Source organism: Scomber japonicus, chromosome 13 (assembly GCF_027409825.1).
Source record: "Scomber japonicus isolate fScoJap1 chromosome 13, fScoJap1.pri, whole genome shotgun sequence".
NCBI lineage: Eukaryota > Metazoa > Chordata > Actinopteri > Scombriformes > Scombridae > Scomber > Scomber japonicus.
In genome coordinates, this window is record NC_070590.1 from 8,982,208 (window position 1) to 9,008,368 (window position 26,161).

At 38.4% G+C, this 26,161-nt stretch overlaps 2 protein-coding genes across 3 annotated transcripts; both read right to left on the bottom strand.

Moving 5' to 3' along the window:
- Nucleotides 1-9,988: 9,988 nt before the first annotated feature.
- Nucleotides 9,989-17,180, bottom strand: LOC128371306 (heterogeneous nuclear ribonucleoprotein A/B-like). 2 transcript variants are annotated; one of them, XR_008322804.1, is made up of 10 exons: nucleotides 17,105-17,180; nucleotides 15,483-15,718; nucleotides 14,944-15,112; nucleotides 14,079-14,237; nucleotides 13,256-13,387; nucleotides 13,044-13,146; nucleotides 12,573-12,719; nucleotides 11,175-11,255; nucleotides 10,956-11,054; nucleotides 9,989-10,665 (listed from the first exon to the last, which is right to left on the bottom strand). XR_008322804.1 is itself a non-coding variant. In XM_053331589.1 (9 exons), exons 2-8 carry the CDS (start codon nucleotides 15,692-15,694, stop codon nucleotides 11,185-11,187), a joined length of 993 nt encoding a protein of 330 aa, XP_053187564.1. In that variant the 5' UTR covers nucleotides 15,695-15,718; nucleotides 17,105-17,180; the 3' UTR covers nucleotides 10,688-11,054; nucleotides 11,175-11,184. The 2 variants fall into 2 exon arrangements, 1 of the variants encoding a protein (XP_053187564.1); XM_053331589.1 differs by lacking the exon at nucleotides 9,989-10,665 and having other exon boundaries at nucleotides 10,688-11,054.
- Nucleotides 17,181-22,076: 4,896 nt separating this feature from the next.
- btg4 (B-cell translocation gene 4) lies at nucleotides 22,077-25,460 on the bottom strand. The gene is made up of 4 exons (XM_053331590.1): nucleotides 25,288-25,460; nucleotides 24,287-24,424; nucleotides 22,402-22,717; nucleotides 22,077-22,298 (listed from the first exon to the last, which is right to left on the bottom strand). The coding sequence occupies exons 1-4, from the start codon at nucleotides 25,458-25,460 to the stop codon at nucleotides 22,083-22,085; spliced, it is 843 nt and encodes a 280-aa protein (XP_053187565.1). The 3' UTR covers nucleotides 22,077-22,082.
- Between the last annotated feature and the right edge of the window lie 701 nt (nucleotides 25,461-26,161).

Genomic DNA, 26,161 nt, shown 5'->3' on the forward strand with positions numbered 1-26,161 from the left:
GATGGCTTCTAAAGGAGGAACCAGAATGTAGCGTTAATGTTAGACATGTTGAATTCATGTCATCTGTATAAGACACATGCATACACAAAACACCTACAATGTATTGCTGCCAATTGGTAATATCTGTGCCACAACATGGAGACAAAAAGTGACAAAATATTTACTGAATTGAAGTACTAGGTGTAATACTGACCATTAAAAAAAGTTAGATGACTCAAATACTAAATTAAGACAAGCTAAAACAATTAATATTAGTAAATATGTATGTTTACCTTTATACATTTATAATAGCACAGTTAATGTCTCACCTGTGTGTTTGATGAGTGAGCTCTGAGTTAAACGTTCTGCCACAACTGATTTCAGCACTGAGAATCACTAATTTCACAGTCAGTTCAGAAATACCTGCATACAACAGAGCACCTGAGAGAGCAAACTGGATGAACCGGTCTGTCCTATACCCGTTAAACATCCCTCTGTGCTATTAATTATTGTCACCAGGGGAGGATTAAGGTGAGGGCGAGGCCTTCGCATGATCTCTGCCTAACCCATGTCATAACCTGTACAAAGAATCATGTGCTATTATGTTCCTGAAACACAATGGTCTTATGTAACTTCCAACAAACATTCTGAATTTGACTTTGATTTAATTGTTAAGAAACAATGATTTATATCACTGGGAACTTTTTTCTAAAATATAAATTGGAAAATTTAGTGTCAACAAGGAACAAACCTTGCATATAATCACAGTATTCTTTTGTTACTACAAAATGTTCAAAAACAGAGACAAACTATAACAATTAAAACATGCTTAAATGCAGCTTTTGCATCACCGCAACACCTGGTATTAATATGTGATTTTTATCTGAATACATTAGCTGAATAATTATAATAATAACTAATTAACTTTATTTGTATAGCACATATACATAAAATGCAGCTCAAAGTGCTTTACATTTGAAGCAATAAAACAAGACCAAACAAGTAAAGCAAGTTAAATAAAAATGTATTTATTTTCAAGTTGAAACATTTTCAACTTGTGCAGATGTTTCTTTTCATGCCCTCTAGAGTCTTTCCATTGATTTTGTTTTCTACTTCTACCTTTGATACATACAGTCAGAATTCATACAAATACTTTTCAAGAAGGTGCAAAAATAAATCATTTTAAGGAAATTGGCTGAGGCCAATCTTCAAATATCTGGTTTTGTTTAGTCCATAAAATGTTAGGACTGGTCTACAGAGCAGCTGTAGACCATTTCTCCTTTATTGTGTACAGTAAGTAATAATAGCACTGATCAAACCTGAGAGATTCAGGTCACACAACTAACATGTCATCCAGCTGGCTCACAAAGTATTTGGATAATTGAACAGGTGCAAGTGATGCAACAGATGGACTTCTTTAGTAAATCTGGTCAGGTATCATGATGAGTAAATCTTCTCACATCTTTTTACAATTACTGTACACCAGGAACTGCAAGTACAAACCACAGAAAAGGCTGTAAATGTGGAATGAATGTAAAATGACTCCCAGAAAACCCTTCCTGACTGAAACTGATGAATTTGCTTGTTGATACTTTGTAAAGTTGTGCGATTGTTGTGTTGATGCTTCTATAAATAGAATATATCAGTATTTTCAAAGCAGAAACTCATCTTCCAACACTGAGCTGCCGTGCCCTACATTCCTATTTGGTCACATAAGAAAGCTAAATGCCAGAAGGGTTACACCTGCTTTATCATCATTATCATCATCTAAAATACAATGACACCTTGAGTTACACTTAGTCACTGAAACATTACCTGGAAATACGTGTTAGTTCACCTACAGCTTACAACAGTGGATTCATTAGGGACCAAGCCGGAGATAATGTTCCAGTCCGCACATCAGGTCTGGTCATAAATTTGATGAAATGGAAAAATTAACCCCAAAATTGCCAAAATGTGCTCTCTAGCGCCACCTTGAAACGCTTAGACGTCCACTGTGCCTGATAGGAATGTGGTAATGTTTTTGTCTTATCACGACTGAAACCCCTTACCTAAATCAAACAGGAAGTGCACAATTTGCCTTTAAATGTACGATTTTTACTGATTATTAGCCACCTTAAAAAACTTAGACGTCCACTACACCTCATAGGAATGTCTTAGAAAGATCAACCCAAAACTCAATTGTTTGTCTTTTCAGAGGATTGCATTATATCATTAAGTAAAGCAGTAATCCAGATTAATTTGTGCTTTTAGTGTGCCATCTAGTGGAGAAAACCTGTATTGATTCAGGATAAGGAAAAGGTGCCTGAGTTTTCTGTTTCTAGTTCAAGTTTCTTGACTGTTGACATTGCTGTCAAAGTCCAGATCAAACACGAATTACAAGAGCATGACCTACTGGAACTAAGTTTCTCTCCTGTTTGACTCATGAAAGTGCTGGCAGTTAATTTCAGTTGCTCAGTCTAAATGTCTACACAGACAGACAGAGGGAGAGAGAGAGAGAGTGTGTCTCACTTCTCTGTATCTCTGTGTATGTGTGTATGTGTGTGTGTGTGTGTGTGTGTGTGTGTGCCCGGGTCTGAAGACATCTAAATGTCCCTGACAGAAACCTTTCCACTTAGCCACAGCCCAACGTGCACAAGGGTGCGAGGTCCTGGATGCAGATTTAATTATTAATGTTTCCTTATGACACATCAACTGATACATCAGGGAAATTATCTTTCTCTTTCAAATCACGACTCCTCACTGAGTTCGATGTCAGAAATGTTAGTAAAAGCCATCAGAGTGAAGATCACATTTCAAGCTACCTCTGAATATTATCTGCATATGTTCTGCAAACATTATTTTATGAGATAAGATTAACATACTGATGTTTGTATTCATTACTTCCATGGATGAATGCAATATATATGTAATACCTTCGCTGTTCTGTACTTTATTTTTCTTATTACCAACAAATCCGGAGATAAAACCAAAGCCAGCACATCTCCCAATATTTTCCAACTTCTGTACTCTAATTGTAACACGAAGCCCAAAGCTCATAAGTACAAATGTGTTTATTTATCTTAGTTTTAAAACATGTTAATTCCTGTAATAAGTGGGCACTGTAGTGTTAAATAAACATTACTCAAACTGAAGTAAATAATGCATTTGTTGGGAACTATTTTCGGTGGTGGTGTGTGTTCATAATCAAGCATGTGAGGCTCATTTGTGTGTTTTCAATTGTTTTTGGAAAACAATGCAGCTCTGTGGTGCGGAGAAATAAGACTTATCAGGCTTTGGATGCACAGAAAAATACTTCTTAGTAGGATCCATTCATTAAGGGATACTGTATTAATATTGGGTCTGTTGGTGATACTGCACGTGTTGCTGGGTAAAGGCTGGGAATACAAATATGGATTCAGCAGTTTTCCCATTACCTCTGACCCAGATTGATCGTCACAAGAGCCAGCTCAAACTGAGCAAACTGACCCTGATGCACTACTGGCTTTTGTTTTCCTGTCTGTGAACTTCGATCCATTGACGTCTATGAAGGTTGGGAAAGCTGCTGGTCAACATGTGAACAGCAGCAACATGTGGAATAGCTATGATTTTTAGTGCGACATATAAAAAGTAAGCAGTTTAAACATAGCAGTTGATCCACATCTGATATGTTGAACAAGCAAAATGCCCAAGTCATGCAAGAACATTTTTATAATGTTATCATAAACTTGTCAGTGCAGCTTGCTTGTACTTGAGTTTTCCAAATCTCTTAACCCCATTAAACCTGTCATGAATTTGCTCATTTCAGCCTGATGATTGTTCATGTGTACATCAGTAGGCACGTGTTCATGAGATTTGATCATTACCATATTCACTGACTGCCTCCACTTGCTATACTGTGTGAGTCTAAGTGTTATTCATTTATGGATAAACTTTATTCACTGAGTGAAAATATTTGTGAAATTTCAAGTCCTATTGTTCGAAATCAGTTACACTGTGAGAGAAATAAAGAGTTGCACATGAAGTTAGATGCCAAACAACATCTTGCTAACATCAAAGCTAAGATTATTGATGAAGAAAGCAAAAATTTCTTCTTAAATCACTTCTATATGCCAATTAAGAGTGAATCTGTGCTTACAAAGGTTCTTGTCAGTGAATTTCTGAATCCTGCCACTTTGTTGCAAGAACTGGTTCAATATGAGGTCACTCAACAGACAAACGCAAACTTCAAACTCTCGTGGCCAATGGTCCTCGTGCTCTGTCCACAGCACATATACCTGCTGAACTCACGAGATGAAGATCAGAGAGCAAATGTCAGATGAGAGTTAACAGACAGCATGGCGGCAACCTTGGAGAATAAGGTTACAGTCTGAAATGACGCATGTAGCAGCTCATAAACATGTTCATTTAATTTGCAACAGCAAATATGTTGTTGAGAGAAATGTAAAACTGCCCAGATTCTTCATTAACCATATGAGCAAATGTTTTTAATGAATGTATCTGCAAAGTTGCAAATTGAATGTGAAATATTCGGTTGTAAAAACCATATCATGTTTACACTTTGTTTTGTTTGTTTGTGTGGAAGCAACTGACAGCACACAGTGAAGATTAGGAAATGATTATACTGAAAATGTTAACTGGAAATTAGGTCAATGAGAGGACCTACATTGATTTTTTACAGTCAGGTTGTGGGTCATACAATCGAAACAATAAGTTCAAAGTTGCTAAAATGTTGTGCAGAGCTGAGGGAAATCAGCAGAATAAGACCCCTCTCACAGTAAATATTAGCCATTGTTATTAAGAGATACTGATTGATGTGGCTTTAACTTGAAGCTAACTTGGATGAGAAGTCCTAAAATTGCTATGGATGACATGAAAAAAAGCTACTGAACTTGCACCGCAAAAACGCTAGTGAGTGGACCTATAGTTGGGATCCTTTTTTTTAATTGTTTAGATGTCTCAGTGTAGACAAAATGTATCTGCATTAGTTTTAATATGGCCTCAGATAAAAAGAGAAGAGCATTAGAAAACAATAACTCTATAACTTAATTTTGCATGGTGTTTAATTTAATTTACTACAAATCAGTATGTATGTATAGCAACAATTCTTAGTATTTCTACTTTTACCATAATATAGTTGATTTTATCCAATGCATTTTCTCTTTTTTTCCTTGAATTTCACCACCTATTCCCACAAAAATGTTGCCCATACTCAGAATTGAACTTTGTACTGGTCACTGATACAGCTCATTTATATGGGGGCAGAGAGGGGGTCAGAGAGAGAGTATGTAAGTAAGTGTGAGAGAGAGAAACAAAAGAGAGGGGATTAGAAAGAGAGCGAGAGAGCATTTAGTCCTGAGAAGAGGAAGAGGAGAGAAGAGGGAAATGAGGACCTCTTATTGAAATCTGGTATTTACTGAATTTTTGTGAAATAGATAAAGATACACTGCAACTATTTGCAAAGTTGTTGCATCATTTTCAAAAGTATTTAGATATAAAGATGTATGCAGATACATGCATTCATGTATGTATATTTCTATAGTAGCTTGAAATTTCTTGTTTTGTGCTGCAGAATACAGTTTACTAGTCTGATCTTCATTTTTGGAATAGGTTGGTTATGTTATTATTGGATTCGGGGAGGTATGAAAGAATTGAGACTGTCCGTCTATGCAGACAGGGAACCACGTCAATGTGCTGAAAGCTTCAGAGCTGATGAACAGAATTCACTCCTTATCGTCCAGTTTTAATAGTATTTTTAACATATTTTACTAATATGTAAAGCCTAAAAATGGGTTAACGCTGTACCATGTAATTTAACAGATTTTATGGTAGTACTCTTTGGTTGTACTAATCTCTCTCATAATCTTCCTCCAGCACCGCTGCAGCCAGCAGCCCTGGGCTTCAGTCTACTCCAGCTGGGACATCCTGCACTCTTACAGTGAAACTGACCAGGACACCTTAGTCTGGGCTCTGTGGCTGCTGTATGGGTCTCCAGGCCCACGACAGGACAGATTTGTAGTCTTATCCAAAACTCTTCAACAACAGCTTCAGCAGGCACAGGTTAGTTCATTTAAACATGACTAAACACAGATTAAAATATCAGCTCCTTTACATAAACTGTAGCTTTGAATTTTATATTTCTCTGGATCTTTGCCTCCACCTAGTGGAGACTGTGTTGGACACACAGGGGTTGTCTCAGCTGCAGCACCATTAACACACAGAAAATGATCCTACCTCTGCAGTTTCCTGCAACGCTATGGGATATTATATATATATATATATATATATATATATATATATATATATATATATATATATATATATATATATATATTTTATGCTCTTTGTTTTGAGTTTTCAAACTGCAAACCTCAGTTTCCAGCAGCATCAGCAAGCGGCTATTTTCAGCATAAAAGTAATGATGAACCCACTGCATGGTATCTGCCCAGCACCACACAGCTGACAAAGTTAGTTACTTTATTTATTTGAACATGTTAAAATAACTGAATAAAATATGTAGGCAATAAAATAGAAATTACAGCACATTTAGATAACAACTAAATAATAACCATTCAATGTTTGAAAGGATGTAGGATTAAGTAAGGAACTTTTCCAGTCACAATGTGTCAAATCATCAGCAATTATTTGGTAAATTGCATACAATAATAGAGTGGGATTTGGATTGAAATCTAGTGTCATGACTTTTTTGCCCTCTTCAAATTTTCCTTTACTTTAAAAATGCTTTTCAAGTATTTTTGGCTTGTTATCCCCTCAAATGAAACAATTTCCACAAGCTGTTATCCGTCATCACAGGTTGAGAATGATCCTTAGGTTGGGAAAAATTGATCGAATCTAATGCTTTAAAAATCTGATTTACAGTTGCCTAAAAAACTGAAGTTTCTACTTCAAACCAGGTGTTCCTGCAATACAGAAGCTGAAGTTGAGACTTTAAACAACAGGGCGATTGATGGAGGACAGCAGTAAACCAGAGACCAGGACTCCTAGTCTGGGTAAGACCTCAGCCACACCTGGATCTCCACTCTCTGACCCCCTGGAGAAGCTGCACAGCCACACGGACTCTGTCCTCATTGCAGCCCGGCTTGTCCGCAGAGGATGGGGAGAGGAGAGGAAGAACACAGGGTGGCAATTCTCCCTTTCTGGCAACTCAGTGCATCAACCCGCTCTCTCCAGTTCAGATGGAAAACAGGGTCCACCCCGTGCTGAGATTTTCCTGAGAAACCCCAGAAGAGGGTGGGTTCCTGATGTGAACAGCAGGAAGACAGCTGTGGACAACAAGATGGGCTCTGAAAAAAAGACAGATGAAGCAAAACACACAGTTGAAAGTGCCAACAGACCCTCCTTTCACAGACGGGCAGATAGAAAGAAGGATCTCTACAGCCAGGCAGGTGTGGTGTATGTCTGGGCATCTGGCTGTCGTAACACATGCAGACAGTCCAGACGATTTAAGGCTCCGATACTACCAGTCATTGCTGAGATATAGCATAGCTTAAATACAAGGTGCATATTAAAAAACATTGTTACAACATTTTGTTATGATTCATCTTGGCTATGATAAAGACACCAGAATCCAGACTTTCTTCAAAACCTCCCTTATTAAACAGAAGATATTGATGGTATGTATACTGTTGTGATTTAATCGTTGTATATATATTTAGTGTAATGTGTTGCTATGTTCATTAAAATGCGACTATGTACAAATGTAACTGTGAGTTGGTGGTCTGTTGTAAAACATAATTTCACTATGGGTTTTCTGAGCACTGTCTTTTTTAATGTCAACAATTAAGTTGTGTCATCCATCCATTGTAATAAACAGTGATAAAAGGGTCAGCTAAAATTACCACATTACTAACTCCTTTTGTGATATAGCCTAATTGTAACTTTAAATGCAAAAACTGGCTTTTTAAAACCATCTCTGCATGTTTTGAGCAACTTTAATCTTACCAAAATGTCGGCCTACATTTCCTTTCGACTCCATTACTAATACAATATCACAGTCCTTTGACAAACTGTTGGTTCATGACTACAAAGATGAATGCCATTAATAGTGAAAAACAATGTGATTGCGCATACAGACCAATTCAATTACTAAGTGAGGGCAGACCAGGCATTATATCTGTTTTATTCAAGGCCATACTTCCTGTAATAACATTAGCCACCGGATCAATATTATTTATTGTGGGCAAAATTTGAAACAAAACTCATTTGTTTTTCACCCCACACTGAAAAGTAAAGACATTGTATTATAAAATGACCATATTCTCTAAATACCTTAGATAAAAACAGGAAGAAAAGAGGCAATCTGACAACTTACTTCAAACAATACTAATGAATCGAATAACAGTGGTAACAATAATGTAACTGCAATGAAAGTGAAAACATAATGAACATTTACTGTAACATATCTAGGAAAATAAACAGCACCATCTGGTGGCTATCCTCAGACATGGCACTTACTTAGGAGCTGCAACTGTCATTATATTTTGCTTACCATACAGCACAGTGATGGCTGCCAGTCTTCACAAATAACTAGATAATGTGGAGAAATGATAAAACCCTAGAATATTGATATGAGACAGCATCAAAGGTGCAGTGTATTGGATTTAGTAGCATCTAGAGATATAGTGGCCCTGAAGCATACACATAAACCCGAATAGGAACAGAGGTGCTGCTTTGCATTCATGACAGTGTGCCCTTATTTATTTATTGTTTTCAACTTGTTTATCATAGTTAATTAAAAAATGCTTTAAATTATTTTTTTAATTTTTATTTCCCTGACTTATTTTTACTCTTTGAAGAAATAAAAAGAGAAATGAGTTCACTGTCACACACCGCTATTATTCTGTAATGTTGTGTTGCCCAGAAATCACCACACTGTACTGTCATAAATCATGGCTAAGAGACAAATAACAATCACCAGCTTTCTTACTCGACATTTAAGTTCTTGAATTAATTACATATTATAATTATGTCATAAAATTATGACAAAAACATCTTTACCACTACAGTCTAATGATAATCTGAAGAAAAGGTGCACAACAAAGATGTCATGTTTATTGATTCAAATTAGCTTTTTTATCTTTGATCATGTATGACAGGTGTTTGCCTCGACTGGGATTCAAACTTGCATCCAGATAATCAGCCTTACATATTCGGGTGAAAACTGCTGCATTAGAGTTGTTCAGCACCTTGGACAGCGTGACAATTTCATTGGCTGTCACTGTGGTACACCTGTCTTTGGCTGGCATTTGCATGAGGCCACCACACTACAGAAACTGCTGTGTGACATGTCCTTATTTATTGTCAGGCTAATCATTAGGTAAACTGGCATTTTCAATCTCTGATACATAGTGGATTAATTCCCTATATTTATTTCTAATGGAAAATTTGTGCTCTTTTGGACATGAAATACTGATCTTTATGCTTTATTTTTAAAGCAATCTGTAGCATCTGACTTAAATCCATATCCATGAACTAGTGGTTGGAGTTCCATATCATCTGCGGTGCATGGGAATGATCCCCAGAAGGTGAACCCCTGATTTTTATGAGGCAAATGACTTCCTCCATTGATTTTATTCTATGGTCAGTTATCAAATGTCTGGCTTGACTGGAAAACAAACTCTAGATATTGCTCAGGTTGGCCTTATTGTGGTGACCCCAGACCTTCACACTGCCCCCTTCCCCAGGTGACTTCTTCCATCTCTACAAAACTTCTTGCTTCCAAGGGGAAAGTGAGTCATACATGTTATGTTTTCCTTATTTAATCTTAAGTGTATGACTAAAATGCTTTCATTTAACTTTGTAAGGCAACAAATCATAACAGCATGACTGCTGAGCATATTAAATAGCCAAATCCATAATTGTTCAAAATTGGCATCTTCAGGTCAAATTTGAAATTTCTGGCCACGTACAAAGTTTAACGGCAAAATATTTAAAATGTTGGATTATTTAGGGAAATAATGAACAGGAAGTCATTTTCAGGGACTCTTGAAAAACAAAGCTATTGTTCATTCTTCAGGGCTCAGTTCATAATTAACAGTAACATTAAGCATTAGGAAAAACAATTACAAACAAGAACGTTTATTTCTAATATACAGCCAGAGACACTGGCTGAGGACACTCCAAAGGCCTGAAGTCCATCCAGAAAAACTAAGCAGACATTTAACTTCAGAAGTTATTCTAAGAATAACTTGACAAGCAAACTAAACCAGCACAGAAACTAACAGTTTGGTTGGTTTAAAAAAAAATTAAAAATAAAAAAAAAAATGGCGTGAATATAGTAAGAGGTCCGTAGTTACATGTAGTTAGGTGGCTGCATGGCTATATTATATATTTCATCCAACACATGTGCATGCTTTGAGGTGTTTACTTTGTAAAATCAGAACATCTTAGACAAAAGCTTTCAGGCAGTCCTTCAAGGTTTAAGGAATTATGACTGAGAGTTTAAATTCCTTAATGGTACACTACACTACACTACACTACATGTAAAAATGGAGGGAAAAATAAAAAGACAAAAACACAAATGTGTCCTCTGCGGGGATGTGAAATACAATTCCTGAGTTAAGCTAAATAACTTTAAAGTTACCTGCCTAACATTTTTCATTATTACAGATCATCAAAACCAAAAAATCATCATAATAAAACCATTAAAAAAGTTGTTGAGCTGGTTTCAATCTTCCACCCCAGAGCCTGGAAGCATCAGAACAAAAAGTTATTACTGAAAACGGCTTTTATTTGTCAAAAAAGCTCCTTTACAGCGCCAAGATTTTTTTAACCTGTAAAGCCAGCAAACATGTAAAATACAACCCTTACAATACATTAGAATCAAAACAGGTACCAAAAAGTACAGTAAAAATTACACTTCCTTCTGTGGAAATGTGGAGGGAAAAAAAAAAAAAAACACCAAAGGGAAAAGTAAAACCTAAAAACTGAAAAGGATAAAAAAAAAAAAAAGAAAAAAAAAAACATGGAAAAGTTACATTTCTGTTGTTTTCTGTACAAATGGTCTTCTGTCATAAAAGAGGTTGAGTCAGGATCAGTGTATCCGTCCGGCTGTCGGTCTCACTGGATCGCGAGTCCTGAGAGAAGGTGACACAAAAAAACTCAGTTACATTTTATTCAGCAACACTTAATTCATCTCACTTATGGTACAGTGACAGTATCAAAAGGATAGCAGGTGTTATGCAGGGCGTACCCACCATGTGATCATCAGTATGGCTTGTAGCCGGTCTGGTGTGCCCCCCGTCTCGGGGTTTTCCCATAGCTGGCACTGCCCTGGTCTGTGGGGCAGAGAGGACAGACCGGTCAGAAACACAGACAGGTTTCAAGATGTATCATAACCCTAACAGAAACAGATGACACTATTTGGTGGGAGGGAGGGGCAGTGTCTCCAACTATAGTGCAGATGACCAGTACAGTCATTGAATGGCAGATATAAGTCTCTGTACAGTTACACAATTACAGGATGCTGCATACAAATTGTCTTTATTTACATTACAGATCAGTATTCTATATTGCCAAAGCACTACTGAAGATTACCAACATTGACAGATAACAAATACATATACAATATGCACATATCAAATACAATGCAGTAAAATGTGTGTCATGCTGTATTTCACTGTTTATTGAGTGTTACATGGTGCAACTATCTCTTGCAGTTTTAAATGTTAAGTTTAGGCCTGCAACTGGGGTGTGCAATATGACGATATTAGAGTGTGAAAGATTAAAATGTCTTCATGATCTGCTTTTACAGAGATTAGGATAGTTCTACAGTGCACATTGAATCAGTACAGCTCTGTAACGGAGCACAGTCTGCTAGTGGATAACAGCGAGTCTTGTATTGCATCTTCAGTTTGGTGGTGAAATCTACAGCAGTTTTAATGACCTGCACATAATGTTAATCTGACAGCTGGGCTGCAGTTAATCTTCAATGTTTAGCCGTTAGTGCTACCAGTTCGCAGCCAACCTAACTTCTATCATGGTGCTAGTTTGCGTAATGTCCGCTCTGCTGTGCAGTGTTGGGCAAACTATCAACGCTTCTACACATCAACTGTTTGCTTTTCAGCTATGAAACTAGTTTGATTTTACTGCAATATCCATTTTAAGTCCAAATAGATAGTTTGTGTTTTAACGTAATTCTATGTGTCTTTCCGTGTTACATGTACGTGTTTTTATGTTGTTTGTGAGCCCCTAACCCAAGAAAAATGTCTATTATGTAATAAACAATGTTTTTTTAAATCTTGAACACTGCAAAATAGTATTTTTACCATATTGCAACTAACTATACTTTCATTACCAAATACATTTTAACTTAATTTAAATAGCTGCCGGCAGATTTTTCATTACTTTACTAAGCGTTACAACTTTGTTTATATTAGTTTGCCTTTGGAGCTACTATAGCTCCTTATTTATAACACACACACACACACACACACACACACACACACACACACACACTCATGTAAAGGTGGTAAGTTAGCATTTAACCAAAAGTAGAAGTGTTCATTCATACCTTATCTATACATATTAAAAATAAATAAAAAGAGACTGGTGTAAACCATGACAAACTGTATATGACATTTGTGTTAACTTACTGTAATCATATCCAGGACCGTATCCGTAGTAACCAGAAGAGTAGTCATAGTTGCCATAGCCGCTGTATCCACCATAGCCATAGCCTTGATTACCGTATCCCTGGTTCCAGTAGTTTCCATAGCCCTGGTTCCAGCCCTGGCTCTGACCTGGGACACAAAGTGAAAGCTCACATGAAAACCAGTCTTGAACGCACAACTTTTCTGGAAACTCAAAACAAATGAAGCTGAATCCCATTTTGAATGCAATTGTGAGAGCATTGCAGGTCAGGCCCATTTTTTAAAATTACATTAAATCTATTATTTGATTACACTTCTATTTCAACATGTAGAAGAGACAAAAAAAGGCTCTGTTTTTAACCAAATACCTTAATTCCATTTTGCTGTGCAGACAGTAAAATGTGTTTAATGCATTGCACCCCACACACATCCTATACAAGATCAGAGCCAGAAAGTGCTAAAAATCTTTCTCACCTCCACGGCCTCTCCCTCCCCGGCCACCATAACCACCACCTCGTCCTGCTCCATACTGCTGCTGCTGGTACACCTCTTTTGGCTGAGCGATCTTCAGCTCACACTGCGGAGAAGATGCAAAAATACAATTTCAAACAAGTGGATGGAAAATGGCACTGAAAGTCTTCAATTACCGGCAGATTCAGCAAATTTCTAAGCGTTCTAGTGCATACCCTGCCGCCCTCGATGTTGTGGTATTTCTTCTCCAGACACTTCTTGACGCTGGCTTCATCTTTGTATGTGATAAAGATGAAACCCCTCCTTTTCTTTGATTTGGGGTCAATGGGAAGTTCAATGGTTTCAATCTGGAAGAAAGAAGAGTGTACTGCTTAAAACGTTATCAAAAATGATCCACTTCCACATTTTTCATTTTGTAGATGTTTTTTCCTGGTAACTTTGTGACACCACGGCCCAAAATTAGTCCAACTGTAGCCAGTAGTTTCCTGTTACTAGTTTTCTTCGCTCACTATCACTAACAGATTTTTTTCTACATTTCCTAAAAGATTGCTTCATGTATCATGTCCTTACTATTCAACAAGTGTAAGAATAATCATTTTCCACAGGCCACATGTCCTAAGAAAACCTTCAACTTGGATTCAGACCATCAATCACTCAATAGCCAGTCCCTCAATTAGGAAAAGGCGCCTGTGACCACTTCAAGGATCAGACCAATTAAACATTGCTGTGTGGCAGCCACAACATTCAAATTGAATAATGCATCATCCCTTTAGATTTCTGTAGTAGATAGCATGTGATTTAAAAAAAAAAAAGAGCTCAAAATGACAAGCTCCATTAGATTGTAATTAAACTGTATTGCTACCATCCTTACTATATTGTTAGAGATGTATAATTATATGTAGGAGCAAGGCTAATCAAAAGGCAGCAACAATGAAATGAGGAGCACCTGACCACTGACTCGAAGCTACAAAATATATTATATCGGTGCAGCCCGTTATGATAAACTGCAGGTATTTTAAGTGGCCCCATCCAACTGACCTCTCCAAAGGCCCCGAAATATTCCCTGATGGTTTCCTCAGTTGCTTCTGGGTTCAAACCGCCAACAAAGATCTTTTTGACAGGCTCCTTCTTCATGGCCATCGCCCTCTTGGGGTCAATCTGACGTCCGTCCAGTCTGTGTTCCTTCTGCTCCAGCACCTGCAGACACAATCAAAAGTTGGCATGAGAGCTACGCACACCGCTTTAGACCCACCATGATTGAGAACCCGGGAACACCTCGCTCCCTGTGACCTGAAGTAACTGTCCACAGAAGTGGCATTATAAGAATAGCGTGGAACCATTCAGCCACACCTTTTAAAGTGCATCATTTTTATTTCAAGCAACACAAAAAGAGCCAACACATGGCCGCTTTGTCTGAGGTCCACTGCATGCCTCATTAAAATTGAATTAGACATTAGTCACAATGTGCTACTCAGATGTATCTGCTAGCAACACATTATGCTAACAAAAGCCCACTGTCTATGTGTAAACAATCCCCGGCACTCATTCACTCCAATATTGTTTATGAATACCAAATAAAATTACCAAAATCAAATTAAACTGGAACATAAATCCACCATCATAACAATAGTGCCTTAATCTTTAGTCTGCATGTGAATGTTGATTTACTTGAGTTTAGGACTACTACCACCAAAAATTACCTTCATTGTCAATTAATTGATTGTTCTTTAAAATGTTAAAATTATATTCACTTACAAAAAGCTGGAACCAGATATTTTTTGGATTGTTTATGGAGACAGGTTGTCATTTCTTGTTTTTGATGTTCGACTAATCAGCTGCAGCTCTGTATATTGAATAATGTAAGTTGATGATGCAGCTTTCAGGTAATGGAGAGTAGACCCACCTTGTCCACGCTGGCAGAGTCTTTGAATAGGACAAAGCCGAAGCCTCGGGATCGGCCAGTGTTGGAGTCCATCTTGATGGTGCAGTCTGACACCTCGCCGAACTTACTGAAGTAATCCTTCAGGTCTTTTTTACTTGTGTCCCAGCTGAGGCCGCCAACGAACATTTTACTGCAAACAGAGTAACACAGTCCTGGTCATTTCTTACTCTTTTACTCCGGTAATTGCACAGGCAGCCTTAGCTGATGCAGATCACATAGCTCATCATATATTCTTTAATACACCTGGGAGTATCATTATCTGAAGTTTAAAGGCAATAACTTAGGAGGATCATTAATAAGATCCACTCAGGACTGACAACTAGTATTACAATGCATTATCCTGTTATCAAGGTTATACAGTCCCGGAATTTAGTGTTATCAAGTCACTGGTGAAGCCCTAGTTTGTGTGTCATGATGTTATACATTTTGGTACAACTTCAGCAAAAACCAAAAGGGTTCATATGTGCCAAGTATGAATGATCTCAGAGGAACTGACTCACCCAGCATCTTCCTCTCCTTTGCTGGCGTCAATCTTGCCTCCATCTGTGCCGTTGTCCTGGCCGTCCTGGCCATCCTGGCATTCCTGACCGTCCTGAACATCCTGGCAATCATCTCCGCCCATGAGCTCCTGCTCGGCTCCGTTCTGGTCTTCCTCTCCCTCGTTACCGTTCTGCTCTGATGTCTCCATGAGCAGATTTTCAGCGTCTGCCATTCTAACGGTGGGTTCTCTGAGAGACTGGAACACAACAAGAAAAACTCTTAAGGACTGAGAGAAACAGAAACTAACCAGTAACAAGCCTGTTGCAGAATACTACCTGGACACAAGTTTTTAGTATGACAATTTGTGATGACTGAGTCAGTCAAGGCAACACATGCAATTACAATAATAAAGTGACATAACTTGACCTTGACAAGAGGTCCATCTAGAAGACATGACCACAAGATAAACTATTCAGGAGAGATGATAGGGCTTTAAATGAGCAAATTTATAAAGTTGCTGCATCAAACATTGCCAACTGTTTGATATTAATTTTAAGTCATTTTCCAGGGGGGAGGGGTACTATGTTATCATGTCATAGTCTTAAAAGTGAATGTTCTGCTTTCTTCAGTCCTCTGTGATAAATAAAAAATATTTGTTTATTAGACATTTAGGCCCCAAACACTGCTTTGTGAAACAGGGATTAAGATTTCATAACAAATTTGGCGTTTTAGAACAAATTACTAATAAAGAAAATATGAATAACAGTAGAAACCCTATAGTGATGAAATTACGAAAAAGAAACTCCGTGGACCGGAAAGTGGATCATCGTACATCTTAAAGGATAAAGTATGCTCATTCATTCCGCTCATCACGCAGCATAATCCGGCCTTGTGTAGTGCGTCTTAAACATGCAGCGGGAGATGAGAGAGTTCAAAAAGGTCCGATTTTGCATTTCTAAAGATGCAAAACTTTATATCTTACATGCATAAAGACGTAAACGTTAATCCGTGCAAGAGCTACATTACAAAAGAGGCTACACAAATGCTAACAAAACGCTCAACTCATGCTTACTTAATTAAAAATGAGTTTAATTTAAAGACTAATAATCTTTGTTTTGTTTGCATAAGAATAGATACATAGGCATTGCACCCGGCAGTGAATAGGAAGCACAGCCAAGTATGTACTGGACCATAAACGCGCCGTTGGCGAACAAAAAGCAGTAATAAACCTCATTGAATCTCCATGTTGAGCATTCAAGTGGACCGCGCTTTGCTCCGTTACCGCTCGGGGCAGAGAGCAGGCCGGGCTAGCAGCTAGTCAGCTTGGACCTCAATAAAAACAACAACATACTAATAGCGGGTGCAATAAATAAAATATCAGTGAACCCCTTCAAAGCGTGCACGACTTTAATTCATGCTACAAACGGTGAATGGACCGCTCACTCCGCGTAATTACCACGTTAAGGTTTATTAGCACCGCCGTGGCTAACAAGGCAGCAGGATGGATTTACAGCTAATGAAACGACATTATATGAAAAAATCAGGTCGATGGGGAAAAGCATAACGATGCAAGACGCTATGCAAAGGCCAACGTGCTCGCATGCATTTATACACATAAATAAAAACAATGAAGTGTGCTTACTTTAATAGGAAAATACCGGAGACGCCGACTCGCTGCTCAAAATGGACACTCTCCAAATTCGCCGCTAACTCGTGGCAACATATATACGACCGGATGTGACCAAGGGCTAGCTGACGTCGTAATGACGAAGCCTGTGATTGGATATAAAATCATTTGAGTTATTAAAGGAGACACGCTATTGGCTAATTTTACGCAGTGACGACAAAAAAACAGACGGCAGAACAAATGTACTTCCTGTTTCCTGTCCCCTCGCTATTCTTTGGACTGTTGTTTGATACAGATTGACATTCTAATCAATACGAAAGTGTGTGCTCGGTGTTTTCATGCTACTACAACGACTACTACATCAGTTTATGTTTGCATTTTGCTTGGTGGATGAGAAAATAAAAAAATCCTCTCAAGCAGCTTCAAAACTGAAACAGTTTAGGGGTTTCATTTCTCTGCGCAGTTTCTATATCGGTGGAGATAACAGAGCAGCCCCGCGGGAACACACACACACAAAGAGAGAGAGAGATTAGGCTGTGTGATAATGGTGTTAATTTTTACGATTGTTTGCAGTTGTGATAAACTATAGCCTAATTCTATACAAAAGGCATTTCTTGTGACAATTGATGTACCTGACATGCGATTTGAATTGGTCAGTTTGTCCAATGCACACAGAGAAAAATATTTAACTTAACCTCTACCAATGCACTGTACCAGTATTTTGGAGCAAATAAAACAGCTGCAACTCTGAACCACAGTGACTATCTGCATGAACTACCAGAAAAGAAACCTCCCAAAGTTTCTGGTGAATGTGCAGAAAACACTCCAGCTGTTACAGAAACAAAGCAGAAGGTCAAATGTTGTCTAAAATAAATATTTTGTCTAAAAAAATGTTTTTCAGTCTAAATAACTGCCTGTGTGTTTGTCTGTATAGAGCGTGTGAAGGGTTGTAAACTAAACACCAGCAAATACCTGTCTCACATGTGAAGAAGACAACACACAGTCTGACACTTCTACAGTGCTTTATTCATGAAAAGATCTGTGCAGATATACAAAGGACATAGGTCTACCTAACAATGACAAAAAACACAAGAAAGGTAGAGAGGAACGACTAGTGGAAAGTGGTCTCCGTGCAGAGTAATGAGGTTAAGGAAAAGAGACTGTTAATGCTCTTGGATGGTTTCAGAAACACTGTTACTTGACACTCTGCTGGACTCTTAAAAATGTCCAAAGTGAGACTGTAACTGTGGTTGGTCAAGTTGGTCAACACTTGTCCCATCTGTGTGCACACCATAAATCACAGCTACTATTTTTGTACCTTTCTTTGCCACCTGTTTTAAGTAATAAAACAAACTTTGTGTCTTTTTACAAGACTAACGAGAACAAAAAGCGTTGTACATTGTAAAAAGACATAAGAGAAATAAATTGTGGCTGTGGGCTTAAAATGCTCAACTTTAAAGCTTTAAATGTCAAGTTTGTTACTTCAACCATTCAAAATGCATATCTAAAGTTTAGTTTCTCTCAGGACTAGGGCTGGGTATCAGTACTATATACCTTTAAGATACCGACTGAAACAAATCGATACCAAGTAGTGTCAAAACGTGTTCTATCAAACGATACCTGCAATCAACCCTTTTTGCACCCAAAGCTAGAAAATATGACTATTTGTATGGACTTGCTCAGCCGATCAACTCAAGCATGCTTTGATTTAATGCGACGTGATTGGCCCACTGCCATGTGAAGGAGTGGCATTTTATGCAATTTCATGCTTCTATTCTCATGATGGATATCGAATAAAGTACTCAGTTGGCATCAGTATCACTTTAAGGGTACTTGGATTAGTACTGGTATAGTAATTTTTTCTAATTTTTTCAGGATCAGGGACATCTTAAGACATCTTAAAGGAGCCTTCCACTGACTATTGACATAAAGATCAGTTTATTCACTCAGAAAGAAAACAGGTATGTTTTCTGTGCCTCTGAAAATATCTTTCTAAAGTTAAGAAGATAATATTGGAGCTAAATTTACTAAAAGTCAGGACATCTCAGCCTGCACAATTGATTTTGACTGTTTTTTTGGTCTCTGTTATTATGTGACTTCATGGATATATCAAAAACTTCAGTGCAAATGCATTAAAGATCTGGGTTTTATGGTTTGACACAGGGATGAAGATGCACCAAGAAATGTAACATTTGTAAATGTAATGGAAACATGTGAAATCCTGGTCCTCAGGGGGAGTGTTTACTGCTGCCCCTGACTGCTTCACCCCGGCAACATCAACTATACCTGCCTGCCAGGGACAAGTCGAGGCATGACCTGCGGCATGGACACACACACACACACACACACACACACAAACACACTCACAGAGTAAAGTGTAGCTGTGGAGACGGTTGTGTTTCTCCAGCAGTGGTCACTTGTAAACAGAGCGGAGAGAACTGCAGCGACCGCAGGTAGGAAAACGGCACTCACTCATCCAGACATCCACACATTTTATACAGTACAGCACCAATATTTCCCTTTCAACATTGCTGTTGTTTACTTTTTTCAAGTTGTGTTTATCCAATCATACTGCTGTGGACAGAGGTTTCAGCTTGTGGTCACATCGTGTGCAACATGCTCATCAAGCAGCCTTGAAACTCACCCAATGTTGGGATGACAAACCAGTCATTAACAGCCAATCAGATTTTTGCCTCCTTGCTTCCCATTCAATGTGAATTTAGCTTCACAAAGATCAAAATGAAGAAGTAAAAAACAGGAATAATAATCTAAAATCAATTGATTGGAGCATGGCCTCCACAGTAAGTGGTAAACTCAGTCATTTGATTGTTTCCTATTATTTTTGACTAATATCATCCGATTAATTTTTGCCAACCAGTGTTTACTAGCCATTTTAACCAGTTAAAAGACACAAGGCATATTTCCAGTGTAAAGCAACATGAATGTGAAGAAACTAAACAAATATTGATCAGAGTTTGTTTTTTTTACTCACTCAACATATTCTCTGACAACTAAATGCTTATTCTGTTCAATCCTGCTGATGTCCAGTCTGAGCTCTTGAGGGTTTGGTTATTTAGTTATTTTGTTGTTTTTATTGTTCTTATTTTTAACTTATAGTTTTCATAACTTTTGTCCTCATAGAAAAAATGTCATATTGATATTGTATGTATGTTTTTCACAACTGTAACAATGTCTTAAGTTATTTGTGTTTTATTCTCATTGCATTACAATCAGGTTCCAGTGAACACCTGCATACATCCTTTTATTATGTTTCCTAGAAGTGATATTTTACACAACACCTCTCCAGATTGTCTCAGTGTTACCTCAATTTAAAATCTTCATGCAAAAGTCATGGTAAATAATGTTTCTCATTGCCGATGGTGATTGGGGTTGCTGTGTAGGCAGTGTTGTTAGCTGATTGTTCTACACACCAATCACTAACTACACTACCAGTACAACCACCACCGCACACAGCCACAGGCACATCAGCTATCAGACAGAGCTACATTTAGAGTACATGAGGAATGTCTGATTTCATTGGCCAAAAAAAAAAAAAAAAAGCAGAGCATGAAATGAAATCCTGAATAAGTAATCAAAAGTAATTTTGCCATTTTGTGACTACTCCATTATTAAGTCTGACACCATTTTCTGTACAAGAGGGGCTTTAAAATGTTGGAAAACTCTTACGAATATTAAATGTTTAAAATATCAGAAAACAGATGTTGTCCTTGGCAACTGTTTGGAAAAGGGCAGGAACTTTCAAAAAAAAAATACTGATTGGATAAAGCCTGACAAGATGCCTCACAAGTTAAGGGTGGTGGTGGGAGGGGGGAGTTACTGAGCACTAATACTATTCTTACATTCAAGATAATGAAAATACTCTATTATTGTTGATTTCTAGCATTCACAGACTCATGGCCAGACTACCACTGAATAGCCCTGCAATAAAATCTACTAATAACTAGGTCAAGAATTGCTTTAAATGGACCTGGTTACAGGAGACTGTCCAAATCTGTCACTAAATTGCTTCAACATTATGAAACTTGCAATATATGCTTTTTTTCCCCCAAATAAATTGTTATGGGTCATATTCTTCCATCCATATGCTATAGCAGAACAACACTGCTTAAGGACAGATTCTGGATGGGCCCTATTAGATTTCTGGAAATGGTATTTACAAAAGGTTTTCCTGCTTTTTCGTCAAATCGCATGCCTGATATGCATATGTTTTGCCTTCTAACACACTATAAATTGCTCAATACTTTTCTATGTAAAAAGTCATAAGTCAGTGAATAACATTGGACCCAAATTTAGGCAAATGCACACTTTGCCAAAGTGTGTCCAAAGGTTTGACTGGTACTGTTGGTGCCCACTTAGAGCTGAAGCAGAGAGAACAGCAACCACCAGTGTTGGCAAAACCTGGAAAACCAAAAGCCTCAAAATGTCCTTTGAGCTGTAATATCTTAAAATTAGCATTCAAAAAAGTCACCAATATACATCCAACAAAAATGAGTTTGCCTCTAAGTTCCCAACTTGTTAAAAGCATTAAAGATAAGCTGGTGAACCTCATTAACAAAGTTGAGGACTACACTGCAATCTGCGTAGGTTACCATGGTGATTCACCCCAGTTAGTGAGTAAGTGAGTCCAAAGATATCTGGCTAACCTACTAATTCAGGCCCCTGAGGATGTGTTATGAAGACACGCAGTTGACATAGATGCATTTATTTTTCAATGACAGTTCAATGTTACTTTATTCAAAGCTACTTTAATTTTAGTTTAAAAACACATTTACAAAGACTGATTTAAAATATTTGAATATTTCCAAATTTAAAAACATACTTAACAGCAATACTTTAAATCATTACTTTAAACCATGTACAAATAATAAATCCTAACCTTTAAAGATACATAAACTGTCCTGAAACTTTTTTTCATGGCTGCAGTCTCTGGTCCTAATCCAATCCTGGTTCTAGGTTGAAGGCTCAGCTGGCTCTAGGATCGGGATTTGCTGACCCAGTGGTACTTGTCCACACGAGGCCCGGTGAATGTGAAGGTGGCTCGATAGGACTTGAAGCTTTTCTGGCTGGAGAACTGCGAGGTCAGACCTGCAGGTGGAGGAGCATGAGGTGGGAGTGCATCCCCAGCAAAAGGCTTCCTCTTGGGGTAAGTTAGCCAGGTCTGAGGGGCGCATGGAGCAAACTCACTGAACTGAGAATGAGAGGAGTCGTCGAGGGTTAGAGGACAGTGACAGAATAGACTTTGAGCAACACAGTCAAAATTTAAAGAATTACCAATCCCCTTTCCAACCTACCCGGTAGACACTGTTGGGGTTGCTGACAGTTGGGATGGTTTTGGGTTCAGGGTTGCTGGTTGGGACTGGAGCAGGGCAGAGAGCAGAGAGACTGCTACTGCAACTGCTACTGCTACTGCTACTGCTGCTCATGCTCATGCTCGTGCTCGTGCTCGTGCTGTTGACCACACTCTCCTCCTCATCTGAAGAGCTTCCTGATTGAACATCAAGGCTAGCCCGCTCTACGGCATCATGGATGCGACGGGAAAAATCCCCATCTCCACGCCGACAGCTGTCCACCACCGAGACGCAGAATGGTGTGCTGTGTTCACCGTATCTGCAAGGAGGCAAACAAAACAATACTAGTTAATAAAAATAGCATGTATGCAATCTATGTCTCATTATCTTCAAAAGTTGAAGACAGCAAATCCTAATCCATATCTGAAAAATGGCCTAAAGGATCTGCACTGATTTTTCACATCAAAGGCTGCTTGGTCTTGGGGAGTAATAGTTGCTCCAAAGGGAGCTGCACTGGTCTGATAATGTTGGTTGAGGTTTAGACTACAAGTTTATATTCAGAAATACTCATTTGCTCTCTTACAGAGAGTTTGATAAGAATGATACCATTCTAATGTATGCACACTCAATGAAGCTGTTGCAAGCAGGTGATAAGCTTAGCAATAAGACTTAGGCGGGGGAAAAGAGTAGCTTAGTTATCTCCAAAATTGAATAAAACACTTATCAGCACTATGAAAAAAAAAAAAAAAAAAGGGCCTGTGTGTAATTAAGTAGCATCTAGCAGCGAGGTTGCAGATGGCAGCCAACTGAATACCCCTAACCCTCTCCTTTCAAGCATGTGCAACATTGCATGCCTCTGCCCATTCATCTCAAACTGCGATGGCTCAGACCCTGGTTCATTCATTAATCATGTTTAAGGGTTGCAAAATTCTGGGAATTTTCAAAATTGGAAACTTTCCATGGGAATGTTCTTATTAGGGAACTTAAATATAGTTGTGTAAAATATTTTAGCATAATCCTGACTAAAACAACCAGATATCATGCAGTACAGTTGAATATCTGCTATCACATGCTCACATAGCACACTGTTTACTGCAGGGCTACTGAGACCACGCCCCCTACATGCACTGTGCATTCCTCCATCACATGCACAGATGATTTCTACAATTCTGGACCACACTTTTGAGCCCAGAGCACACAACTTGAAGCCAGACTTGAGCCTGTGGACTGCACAAAGTGCAGTAAGTTTTGATGGCATTATTTGGTAATATATTTAGGGATATTTTTATGTGTAAGTGCTATATTTAGCCTTATGGTGGAAAAAATACTCTCCCCCTCGGTCCCTCAGAACCTCCACCTGCAACCTCCTCACAGTCCACCTTGGGAGGCTGGTCCTTCCACGCCACGGCCCCCAAGCTCTGGAATGCTCTCCCACAATCCCTCTGTGATTGCCCCTCCGTCTCCATTTTCAAGACCTCTCTCTTCAATGAACACTTCACTTCCTCTGCTCAGTATTTCTTTTTTTTTTTTTTTTTTTTTTTTTTTTAATTGGTTAGTTTTGTTTGTTTTATCCATTGTAAAGCATCCTTGGGTTTGTGGGAGGAGAACTAACAATGGCTACTGTAGAAACAATGCAACATGGCGAGCAAGGAACGCAGTTATTCTTATTTTCAGGTGAATAAAAACATTTCATTTCTGCCAGATGAGTTGTGGTTTTACCAATCCTAAATTGATCACTTAAAAAAATTGTGCACAAACAGAAACTTGAAACAAAGCAGTAGTCCAGTCCAGGACCAGAAGCTGCAGTTTTTAGGTGGATGCTCATAACAAACTGTGCCTCTGAACTCACATTCCTGTATGAAGTCTGATATTGTTGAGCTAAGCTGACCTGCAAGACACCTCTCCGGGGTCCACCCACACCGTCAGCTCCTGAGGCAACCCCAAGTCGTCGTACTGCACCCTGCTCCGCTCACAGGCCTGCTGCAACACTGGGTCCTGCAGACGCACACGGTTCATACGTAGACACCTGAAATCACAGCAATTAAAAAATTAAAAAATAAAAATATACTGAAACTAACAAGCCTGAATCCGAATAATGTCCACACCTAAATTTACCCAAAGTTTGCGAATATTAGCCATCAGATAAAAATACTGTTGAGATCTGAATGTATGCTGTGTTTTATTTTCCAGAGGAAGAAGAAACATTGAATGCAATCACAAAAAGATGGATTCTCCATAATCAAATTCTGTTTTAGGGTTATCATTACATTAATGTGAGATCACAGCTGTGATTTCTGAGTGTCTACATTTATGTAATAGAGCCCTCAAAACTTCCCTTCAATGGAACAACAAAAAGTAACTGATTGCCACTTTCTGCTTTAAATCCATGGAAAGAGAACTGGATACAGGCTGAGTCCCGTTCACTGCTCTTTCTCTTCCGCATCATTGGGCTGATAGAGCAAGCACACTAGCAACTTCAGCTCACCAAGCCGGCTACTTCTGATGTAGCCCTCCAGCTAACTTGAATAAGGATAAAACAATTTAATTGTGCTGGACTGTTGAAATGTGATCAGTCCAAACAGATCAAATTCTGACTGTAAAAAGGAGTCATTTTGCAGGTTTGTGATGCTGAGGAAAAGATATCCGCTAATTTACAGATGTCTTTCACAAAGTCCATAGAAATGAGTGTTTTAGGCTCAAGAGCATCAGTTTGGCAAAATGCCAAATCCTGGGAGCTTGTATAAATCCCACAATGCAATGGGTTGTATTTCACAGATGCAAATATAACTTCTTCTAAAACTCTGATGACAAAAAATGATGCCAAAATGAGGAAGACTAATTTAAGTTAAACAGGTTGTCTTTAAATTTTCATTAGCTCAATAAACCAACCTGTAGGCCTGTCCCTTGGTGGGTGTGTTCGGGTGCCAGTGGTTCTTGTACTTCTCAAACAAAACAGATGTGAGAGCAGCAGCAAAATGCTCCCTGCTGTCATTATCCAGACAGCCGTATCTCTTCACCAGCCTAGCCACAAAAAACACAGCAGCAGCAATCTCCTCCTTCATGGCTACAGTACACACACTTTGTAAGCAGCTGGCTCAATGAACTTGACCAAAGCCAGCAACCTTAAACCTGCACGGTTAAAAACCTCTTCAGTGAATAAAACATGTGTAGGATGATCCTACTGTTTTAGAAAAGTAACAAATAAAACTAACAAGGCAAACTGGAAGTCAGACAACTCAAGCAAACATATTTGCTGTTGGAGCTCCAGAGAGAACTCAGTTTTGATTTATAACACTGCTACACCAATAAATAAGAAAACATTTATATCTATATATATATCTAAATCTGTATATGAAGCAGCAGCTCCTTCAGTGGTGGAAACCTCACATACATCAGATATTAAAACAGTCAGTCCCTCCACAGTCTCTCATGTGGTTTGATAAAACCACACTTCAGCTGTGTGACAAGCTAACACACCTGAAGTTGGTTGACTTAATGACTTTCTCTCTCTCTCTCTTTCGCTCTGTGTGTGTGTGTGTGTGTGTGTGTGTGTGTGTGTGTGTGTGTGTGTGTGTGTGTGTGTTCCAATATGGGAAGGTTAAATCCTCTGTCAAAATATAAGCTTACTACAAAATAAAATAACTTTTGGTTTGGTTTCTGTCCTACTTTCTGTGTCATTTAATTAGTGAATGAATTAGGGGGGTAATGATACAGAGACTAAGTTTTTCTCTAAAGTCACTGAGAAGGAAATGTTTTTGTTTTA